Raw genomic sequence first — 11,432 nt, 5'->3', positions numbered from 1 at the left:
TTACAGGAGGAGCTGGATCTTTATTAATGTTTTCTGTGTCAACCAGGCCAAACTAACCAACCCCAAATGGTTCTTTCGAAGTCTGTCTAGGACCCCCTTTCCATTCAAAGCTAGATTAATTCCCACATTTTTTTCCATTATCATAAAATAATCTTCTATTTTTCTCATGTATGACACTTCTGTAGAAGTAACATTTTGGAAAATACTATCTTCACATGTTTCATATGTTATAAAGATACAAAAAGAGCCACCAACCCAATTTTTTCCAGTTGCAATTCAGCTTTCAAAATCTCAGTCCCAATCACTCAGTCTTTTCTGTGCTCTTCATAGAAAACAAAACAAAACAAAACAAACAAACAAAAAAAATAACAAAAAAAAAAAAAGGAAGGAAGAAAAAATATCTGATTGAGACAATCTGTATTAGGAAGAGTTAAATGCAGAAAATAATATGCACTTCTCTTCCATTTTTTAAATTATCTTCTTTCAGGCAAAATATATTTTTTTGTATTTGCTCTCACTTTGTATTCTATTTAGTAAGTTTACTAGTTTATAAAATTGTTACATTTTATTTTTTTTCCCATATATATTGACACAAAAATTATTTCAAATTCATATTAGACATCTAATTTGAGGCATCCAGCCAGCACCAGAAACTATCCTACACGAGCTATGCACTCAGTTAAAATAATTTCAAACAAATACTAAGTCAAGAACCAGAAAAATGTTTTGTGTAACTGAAAATTTTGGTCAAGTTTTTGAATACTAAAATTCATTAAATAAATTCTTCTATTTCAGAGCATTCTCTTATCTACGGTTTGGCCTGAATAAAGGCTGAAAAGGACTGCATGATGCCCACAGAAAACAGGCTTTATTGAAGGGGCTAGATGCACCTCATAAGGAGACACCTACTACATCTCTGTGGAGCTATATCGTCCTCCACACAGCTTCTTGTAGACACATTTGCTGTCCACAGTGATAGTTCAGTGCCATGCAGACATGTGAGCTAGCTCTTCATCAGCCTGTGGGTAGCTGAAGCAAAATAGCTGCCAAGCACAGCTGCTTGCCTGGGCGCACATGCCTAGTGGTTATGACAGACAGGTTTCCTGTAGGTGCAGTGGGCATCCTAATTGCTGGAAAGTTATAACTGCATAGATACAGTTGCGGGACCTCTTCCTTAAAGGCTGAACTAAAACCCAGTAAAGCCAGTAGGGTGCTACTCTGTAAACTTGGCTTCAATGGGTTTTTGATCAGCCCTCTTTCCCTGCACAAGGAATGAACTAGTTTTCCATACAGTAAAAAAGTGACAGTAGTTTTTTGTTGATATTATTTTCTTTTTCTCATGCAATATTCAGCTTGAAGTGTTTAGAAATCATACAGGATTTAGTGCAATTTAGAGATGTAATACAATAGCCATACATGACTATTTGCTTATCCTCAAAAGAACTAAGCATTATGATATGCAATGATTTTGAATTGCTTAAGGGATTTTTTTTTTCTGATTTCTTTGTCTATGCAAAGATACAGGTCATATAAAAACCATACTTGGATATGACACTGGATATATGCCAGAGAAAACAGGTGAATGAATTTTTATGAAGAAAGATTATATTCAGCTCAAGTCAATTTCACTCATAAGAAATTATTATAAACTGTAATATAAGACAGAATAGGAAAAATGTATTTTAATACAAAAATATGGATACAGTTCGTCAGCAGAAGCCAAACCTTCTGTTCATGTAGATGTGAGCTACATAGGAGTGTTGTACATTGAACATGATGAATGCACTCTTGTTCCCTAGGGTGTAAGCGGTGGTTTTGGTGATGAACAGGATCCCTGGCTGTCAAAACTGGTTGCTCGACCAGGTAACTGCAAGAAAAATGTTAATATAACAAATGTCATTAATATGTCCATGACTCACACTCATTTCAGAGGATGAGAGAATACCTCAAAGAAGAACCTGAGTCACAACCAGACCCTTTCTGGATCAAACTCTTAATCAGAACTGATAATGGTAAGAAAATTCCTAAAGTGACCTCATAAAAATCTCTGACTCTTTCCACAGGAGTAGGTTTAACCACCCAGGGTACCTCCTTCTTCAAACATAAGTAATTCAGAGAAAGCAAGAAACCACTCAAAAGAGGCTTCAGTTTTGCACTGATCTTTTTCAGATGTTCTACTGAGGCCTTGTTGTTGGCTGCCTTTTTTTTTTTTTTTTTTTTTTTTTTTTTTTTTTTATTTGTTTGCTTCTATCTATTACTGAAGATGCTGTGCAGCCATGTGCTAAATGATTGAGAAGCCAAATGGACCATGTTGCTTTGGACTGCAGCTCATTTTTCTACAGAGACTGATTTAGGGGAGGGCTAGAAAGTGTGTCCTCTGTGTCCGAAAGGTCCGAAAGTAGGATCCATTGTTTCTTGAGACTTCAGTATGAATCTTTTCAAACCCAAAGCTAATGAGCATTTTATATACAGAAAATCCATAAAATGTGGCCATAGCAGGCTGAAGAGGTAGTCTAAGCCCAGGGATTTGTAGGTATGCATTGCACCCATGCATGCAAATAAGCTTCCAATCAGTGTCTGCTTGAGCAACTCTGGAGGTAGCTGCTGTTATGTTGCCGTAACTTAGCACAATTAGAAGGCCAGTTTCAGGTTAATGTTTTAGCAACATAACTATTAATGTTAAATATTTTTGAATAGGAAATGATTGCTTTTGAAATGGTTGCAAATGATTTCTTATAAGTGGATGTAAGCTCCTTAATTTCTGGTATTTTAAATGTTTTAATATTACAATGTTGTATCATGCCGTATCATCATGAAAACTTTTGAAATGGAAAATTTAAATAAAGAGTAAACCCATGAAACTAGATTTAGATTGAGGTAATTATATTATAGCTGCTTGACAGATGGACAGTGACTCCCATGTTGCACTGAGTTTAATGATTCTCAGAAGCACATACATGTTAGAAAGAAAATAACACAAAACATTTAAAATACTGAGGAAAGAATTGTGTTACTTCTTACCTCTACCAGTGGATGCCAGTGAGTTATTGGTTTGCGTGGGTAAGCCAACATTTCATTCCAATGATCTCTTCCAAGCCCTTCAGCATCAATTCCTGTCCGACATACCCCAATGACCTCATTGTGCCCTACTCTGGGAAACGTAGAGACAGTTTTTTTTTTTTTTTAAATAAAAATAGTTTTAATAAAATCTGATGTATAATTCAATTTACTGGTTTAATGCAGCAGAGAATGCATGCCCAAGGTTCTCCTATTATTTATTACAGATATTAGTTTTAGTGGTAATATAGTAATACGAAGTTCTGTAATGGCAGCATCAAAAACCTCCAGCCACTACCAGAGTGCTTCTAGAAGCCATAAAAATAGCAGTGAAGACTTAACCTTTGCCATAAAAAGGTTAAAGGCCAAAAGACACAAAGACAGAAAAGAACCATGTTACACCAAATGATCTAGAAGGAAAGCATATTTAAATTTTGTTGCTGAAGAAGGTGAAAGAATAAATTTTCTGCTCCAGGGAATAAATTTCCTGTTCCAAATGCTTCAGACATAATTTCACACTACATTTCCTAACTCTAACTGTTGTGGTAATTGGAACTTCAGCCAAAAATGAGAAAGACAAGGGGTGTAACCATAACAGGCTATACCTTAATATTTCTACATGCCTGTTGAGGGAATCCAGAAGGTCATTTTCTGCACCTCACTTATAGATGCCTTAGAATAACATTTCCTACTTTCCACAAGAGCTGATGAGCATTGAAGGTGTACAAGTTGCAGTACTATCCTCCTCCTAATAGCACTGCAGTACCCCTTTCATATTTTCAGGGAATACCTTCCTGACTCAAGTTAGAGAAAAATGAAACCGGATGTTGAGGAAAAATAATCTGAGGTTTGTGTTGCTAAACTGGACTTTCACTGTTTATTTGCCTTGCAATCTCAAGAACTCATTACTAATAGCCCTTGAACAATGCAGGCTTGGCTCAGACATGATGCTGTCGATCATTGTCTAATTTAACCTGCAGTCTTAGTGCTACTCTAAGCATCAGTCTCTTCAGTTGTCAGTGAGGTTACAGATTTGTTGAGGCTTGGAAACATTATCAATGAGGGCTGAACCCAAAGGTTACGAAGCTTCTTTATTGTGTCAACCAAATAATTAATTATGACTTATTATACCTTAATTCAATGAGACAATTAAGCACCTAATTCTTCCATTCTCTTTTAAACTAGAAGACACACTTGACAAACTTTTTGCATAGTCCAGCCACCAGATGGGGACAGAAATGCCAATGTTAGTGGCAGGTAAGGAGACTGAGACATTTCTTCCTCATCACAGTTATTTATGACAAAAATAAAATGAACTGAGCTTTAAAAGTTGAGGAAGCTTTAAACTGCTCCAGGAAAAGGTCTGAAGGCTTTGTCTTTTGTGATACTGAAGCTACCTGTATGTTCAGGGAGGTAGAAATTGGTTGCTTGCAATGATCAGATAATGTCTCACTGAAGTTTAATGTTCAGAGAGCAAACTCTGCTTACCGATCATAGTCCATCACTGCAATGGAGAGGCTGACCTGATCCACATTCTCTGGAGGGATATCAAAGATGATGGCCTCGTTATAAACTGGATTGAGTGTGTTCTTCTTCGTGGTTGTTTTCCGCTTTTTCAGTCTTCGACCCTCACACATTAGTGACACTTTGACGTATGGATCTGAGTAGCAAATAATCAGTTGTGTGCACTTGGACTCAAAGTCTTTCAAACATGTTAAGCGGTGTTTTTGTAGGTATGTCATATTGGTAAGACACATAAATACAAACATTTTGTGACCTTGGAAAACTATGTTTTCAATATGCTGTCAATGCAATGGAAAGGTATAGGCTTCTGAATAAATGTACTAAATGTCATACCAGAGATAGCAAGTAGATCTGTACAGAAGCTATACCCACTATCTTACTGCTTCCTTTCACAACCATGTTAAACATACACATACAAAAAAGGAGTTGCTATTAATCCACTTTTTGAATAGACTTGACCTTGTTATTTAAAAAAGAAGTAGATTCACCTGATGAGCCAGTTATATCCATTGCTTTGAGATTTCTACATTTGATGACTGTTAATGTCATTCTCCCAGCAGTAGGCAAATAACAAAGGGAAAACATGATCTCACCCAAATCTATGCTTTCCTGAAAAAGAAAAATAATAATTAATTATCTGACTATAAGGCCAACAATAAATGCAAAATTCAGATCATGCAAAATTTTAGAAATACTTTTACATTCACAGAGACTTCTTTTTGCAGCTTCAGATGCATTCAAAGAGATTGTAAACAAGAATATTCAGAAATTACTTCTACAAAATATGGAAAGAGTAACAATAGGATAATATTTTAGTGACAGGATCTGGAATTGCCAAACTGAGAATTTAAATCAAAAATATGGTCAAAATTTTCTTGATGTCTGATACATTTGTGTTGAATTCACATTGGAAAAGGTGATGAATGTAGAATGTTAAGACCCACTCTTGAAAAGACTCCAATTCCATCATCCCCAGTAGAAAGAAATCAAGTGGGATATTTAAATGACACACATTTCCTTGCAGTTTAGCCACTGAAATGTAGGAGTTTTATTTGTGCACATATGTATGTACATGAAAAGTTCATCCTCAGAGATTTGAAGAAATAAAAGCACTTGTAAATGTTGCCAACCTTATTGCTTTCATTGTGTTTTGGGGGTTCTGTTCCAGAAGAAAAGCAAAGCAAAAGAGTAACACCTCTAACTTTCCTGTCTAAGGGATAACTTAAAGGAGGATGGTATACTAGAAAAGATGGATAAGGTATATATGGATCTTAATACTCACAGAAAGATAATTTCTTTATTGAGACCATGTGCTGCAAATTCAAACAAAATGATGTAGCTATACAGTTCAGATGCTACAACATTTGGGGAATGTGATCTAAAGAAGAGAGGTTCCATCAATTCCTGTTTTTTCTCTCATGAGGAGAACATGTGATTTCTTTAATATCACACAAGATTAGTTGTTGAGATATCACTTATGTACCAGATTGTTTCTGTTCTTTTAAGATTTTAAATACCTCTCCCCCACTCCAAAAATCCAACACACAAACAAACAACAATAACTAACAACAACAAAAACATATTAAGAACAATTTAGAATTTTTAAATGAAAGTTTTTAAGGAGCTTGTAAGGCAGTCAGTTTAGTAAGGCAGCAATTCTCAAGCTTGATCTCAAAAGACTATTTTTGACATTACTAAAAAGCCTATTTTTTAATATTCCTTCTTCAAAACCTGTCAAATCTGCAACTACTCTGAGTGTGAATTTGAGAACTACTGGTACAGCTACAGAACTACTACTATGGTACAGCTGTTCTAGCATCAGAACACAAGTGTGACATATTTTCAAATGATACATGCTAAAATAATCGTTGTGTGTATGACAAATATGTTGCTCATAGTTATGAGACAGAGTGGGACTTCTTCACATATTTCAGCTGCTTACTGGAAATATTTTATTATCTTATTTTTTGTTAATGCTTTATCTAAATTGAAGTAGGTACTTAGGATCTTTCTTGATGAACTTAACCAAGTGCCTCTTTTATTTTATTTTATTTTATTTTATTTTATTTTATTTTATTTTATTTTATTTTATTTTATTTTATTTTATTTTATTTTATTTTATTTTATTTTATTTTATTTTATTTTATTTTATTTTATTTTCCTGCCTTGCAGACTCTAGCTCAAAGAATGTAGGTTTAGAATATCTTTGAATTCTCTGCTGCACTGTTAATAAAATATAGGCTTTGGGCTGGTTGGTTCACATGTTCAGTTATTTTACTGGGTTTCTGTTTTGAGAATTAATAGATTGGTATATATATTAACAAGTTATGAGGGGAAATTTCATACATGTTAAGATTTCTCAGAATTTCAAAATGATTTAGCTCATTCAGTTTACATTGGATGAACAGGCATTTAGCATTCCCTTTGCCCAACCCCTTACTTTGCCACACACAATGAAGAATTTGTGCCACAGAATACACACACAGAAAGCAAACAAATTTACTTTCCTATTTCAGAAAATATAAATAGAACTTGAACAAATGAAGTGTAATTCTTTTCAATCATTTATTGAAGTGGTAGATGTCCTCTATTATACTTTGCAGTTTTGTCACATCTGAAATCTGTTTTAAACACAGCTTCTGTTTGCTTTCTAAAACACATTGCTTTCTGAATTCAGAATCTGATTATTGATCCTCATATGTGTGTATGAAATACATTTCACTCTTTTGTTATAGAAGTAAACACAGTTCCCCCACATCTAGCACTTCAAAGTGTGAGTTCTGTGTTGAGAGAGGTGATGAAGATGGATTGTATCATAGAGCATAGTGGACAGAACATGAAAAAGACTAAGGGGTATAAATTCTTCTTTCAGAGACATGATTTGTGTAGGTGAATAGAGAAAAAGTCTTTTCCCCCAAGAGCTGTGTATGAATTTGAGTCTTCTATTATCTCTTTCTGGAGAGAAATTACATGCACTCAAAAGTTTGAGTGAGCTGAAATTATAAACAAGAACACAAACAGCGCTATTTAAAGTGACTTAAATGCTTTTAAAAAAACATTGCTCAAAATACTTTCAAAACTCTTTGTGATTGTTACCTCACCTTAGTTTTCTGCAAACCTGTGAAAACCTCAGTGCTTAATGGCAACAATTTGAGGCTTATGCTTGGTCCTTTTTCTTTCCTTTCTAATCCCCATGCACTGAAATTGTATTGAATATGAGCTTGGAAAATCCCTTGCAATCAAACCCAGTGTGTTTGACCATGAAATTAATAAGAAAGATGCCTTCATGCAAAAATAACGATTAGACAATGAATGAGGGGGATGTTTTCACTCCACACAGCAGGCTGTCCACTGAGGTTACCAGGGCTCAGTAATCTGTGTTCTGGTACTCCTCAGTTTGAAGTAAAAAGTTATGGGTTGGAAAAATTGTCTTTACCATTCCAGTATTTATGCAGGAATCTTCTGACACCTATGACCTATGCCTAGAGAAAAAGTGGCTCGTGTTGCCCTGCAATGCCTGATTTTCACATTGTGGAACAACTCATGCTGCTCTATGCATTTCTACAATAGATAAATTCTTCAGTAGAATAGAATACATATTACTTCAGATAAACATAATCTATGTCAAAGACATTTATGAGCATCACATTGTAAGATCAAAGGGCTAGAAATAAAATTTGTAGTTACCCTACACTAGGCAGTAGACACCATGTAACTTACCTCCTTTTGAAGTTCTTTTGAAGAATTGAGGATAAAATTATTCACATATAAATAAATACTATCAGAGGCTGGGTATCACATAAAATGGCTGGGTCATCACCAGCTTTGTTTTCTATTTTTCTTAACTTGTATGTTAGTGGTTCATATATTTGGAGATGAAAACACAGATTCAGACTTGGATAATGAATAAAGTAAAACTCCGCATTTAAGCTTTTCACGAAAGTCTGTCTACTGCCCTGATTATCATGAGTAAAATTTTTAAACACCCTAGGTGCTTGAGTATTATTGATTTTAATTGAGATTTAAAAATAGGATTTAAATTACTTCAGAATCCCAGCGCTTTAGAAAATTCATATTTCTCTCATTTTATAATACACTTGATAAATAAGTTCACACAACTTATTTGACATTAACCCTTCAGTACAAGCAAATCTATGGAAGCCAAGGCATCACCACATCAATAACTATGTCTGCACTGCATTCCACTTCAAACAAAGCACAATTCAGAAAACATGAACCTGGAACCAGAGGCTGCCTCTCACACACTTTTTAAACTATCCTTCATATTATATTGCATGTACTATATATTCACATATAACTTTTGTTAGAGTAGTTGTGCATTACTTAGCTAACTCATGAAATATTCTTCCTTTCCTTTGCCTATTTTGATTTTTTTTTCTTCTTAAATTAATCTTAGATTTCAATTAACAGCCAACTTTACAGATGCTTATAATGATCCAAACAACAACAAAAACCAAACAATCAAAAAAAAAAAACCAAAAAAACAACACACTAGCATAGCTGCACTAAGACAAAAATAAGCATTTGTTTGTAATGTCTCTCTCTTCTTCATTTATTTCCCTTTTGTGTACAAAAGCCATCATACAGAACTAAGGAACTGGAATGGTGGTAAGTGCTATACCAGCTTCAGTTATTTTTATGGTTCCCAATCTACTTCACTGTCCAATTCATTTTTCTGGTACAGCAACACTAGAACAAAATAAAACAGAGAAAACACAGACTTCAAATGTGTATGTCAGCTACTGTGATGAATTTGATTTTTTTTTAGCTATAGAACACAGATTCTTTGAATAGTGTAATTCTTGTCCCACACAAGAAACCAAACCTAAATGGATACACTAATCAGTTGCCAAGGATCTGTATGCATACATTGCTCTATGAGGTTTTGGGATATCAGTCCAGGGGTTGGCAAAATCAGACAAAAAATAATTACTCTTTTTTTTTTTTTTTTTTTTTTTTTTTTTTTTTTTTAAATCAGACTTACTGGAGAACAGTGGTCTCACCTTCACACTTAATCCTGTAGAGGCAGTAGCAGCATTTCTGTGGAAATGCTCCATGTTCACAATATGGATAAACAGTGAAGGGGTGTAAGAATTTTGAAGCCCTTGAATGGGAACATAAATTATTTTGATCAAGTTTTTAGAACTATTGTTGCTGGAGAAAGTTTTCCTGTTTCTCACTCTGATTAATGTTTCCAGTTGCCATTGAATTCAATCAGAGAGAACTTTCAGCTAAGAATATCTGCAAATTCAGTGAGGAAGTTAGTAAGTCAACCTTTAACATTCAAGGAAGTTTCTTCTCATATATCACCACCCATAATTCTGAATTGAATGGGAAAAATTATTTACTGATTAAGTTGAAAGTGAGATAACTCGTACAGTGTTCCTCCAAGGTCTTTGCTGGTTTCATGTGCTAGCAGGAGAGAAAAGTTGACAGAGAGCTGATACATGAAATACAGTGTAATTTTTGCATCAAATTTTGAAGAAAAACGTACTCTAGCCATTTGTTTAACTGATGTTTGTTTTATGCCTTTCCCTTTTTCAAATTTTGCTATTTAAATAAAATCTTAAAACAACTCAGTGATCTATGTGAATGTTACTGGAACTCAAAATATTTTATACTTTTATTGGTACTAGAGTGTCATTAATTTATGTTGTTAAAATATGAATTATTTGCATAATTAATACTGCACTAGAAATCTAATTTCCTAAAAACCATTCTGGGTAGTTTCATTTTCATTCCAATTATCATAATCCAAGTTAATAAATTAATTCTTAATCTCACTTTTATTATCTAGAACTACTTTCCTAATAATTGTAGTTTAAATGATGTTTTAATGATTACATGAGAAAGTAAAATAGTGAAAATCCTTACAGTGACTTGAATTTATTTTGCAATTAATTCCTAAATAAATGATTTGCACATTTTCTCTTTTAATTTTCTTACTGTATGTTGAATGAGCAATTGTACTAACAATCATTTACTAGATGTGAAATAAGTCATTTAGGCATTTGCATTTCTAGACTCTTAGCTGTTCAGTCACAGTGAGGACTGTCTTTCTGTTTAGTATGCAATTAAGAAAAAAAAAAAAAACAACAAACTTGGATTTTTTGAATACTGCAGAAAGATAATTTCCCAAAATGAAATTTATTATTTCCAACAAAAGCTATCTTTGCATGACCTCAATGTTCAAGAATCAGGGATGAAATAAAAGATAAAGCTAAATGTTAGGGGTTGAACGAAAAAAAAAAAAAAAAACAAACAAAAAAACAAAAGAGGGGCTTGTCCCCTCAGAGAATCAGCAAAGCTTAATGTATTAAGACATTTCTGCTTTTGAGGTGTAGATCAAGAATTAGAAGAATGATAGAAAAGAAGAGTACAGAGCTCTAACAATTTGTTTTCTCATCTGTGCATTTTGACTTTGATGGTATTTATATTATCACAGACGTTGTCAAAAGTTACCTACCTGAAGCTCAATAATACAGGGAATTCTCCTATCTCTCAAAGGGATTTCACTTTGGAAATCTTGTCCCCACAGCTAATATTTATCTCCCTCTCCTGTTAGTCTTTGCATATCAAATTCAACTCTTCTTCCCAACACCTCTTATTGATTGAGCTGTTCTCCTGGGAAATAAATCAATCAGATTTGTGTTTGTTCTTGCCCCTGTGGAAGATGGTCTGGAGACACTGGGGCCTGTTGCTTCATAATGACTGTGTCTACTGCTTCTGGAGGCCTAAATCTTGTTTTAGCCTGACATCCTGATTGCTCTGGGTAAGTGCAGCTGCTGATTGTGGTCCTGATTGCAGAGAGGACTCCCTGAGACAGCAGG

The 11,432-nt window shown here is 34.3% G+C and overlaps 1 protein-coding gene across 2 annotated transcripts in view; it reads right to left on the bottom strand.

Moving 5' to 3' along the window:
* Positions 1 to 461: 461 nt before the first annotated feature.
* SYT10 (synaptotagmin 10) overlaps positions 462 to 11,432 on the bottom strand; it is a 35,261-nt gene continuing 24,290 nt past the window's right edge. The window contains exons 4-7 of one of the 2 annotated variants that reach the window (XM_032188887.1): positions 5,070 to 5,190; positions 4,546 to 4,717; positions 3,022 to 3,151; positions 462 to 1,867 (exon numbers count right to left, since the gene is read on the bottom strand). In XM_032188887.1, coding sequence (XP_032044778.1) covers positions 1,796 to 1,867; positions 3,022 to 3,151; positions 4,546 to 4,717; positions 5,070 to 5,190 — 495 coding nt within the window. In that variant the 3' untranslated portion in view covers positions 462 to 1,795. Of the gene's footprint in view, positions 1,868 to 3,021; positions 3,152 to 4,545; positions 4,718 to 5,069; positions 5,191 to 11,432 lie in introns of those variants that run through there. The other variant, XM_032188897.1, reaches the window with a different exon arrangement.

The sequence above is a fragment of the Aythya fuligula genome, chromosome 1 (assembly GCF_009819795.1).
Source record: "Aythya fuligula isolate bAytFul2 chromosome 1, bAytFul2.pri, whole genome shotgun sequence".
Lineage (NCBI taxonomy): Eukaryota > Metazoa > Chordata > Aves > Anseriformes > Anatidae > Aythya > Aythya fuligula.
Note: the sequence above shows the minus strand (reverse complement) of the source record. Positions and strands in the feature narration are given on the sequence as shown.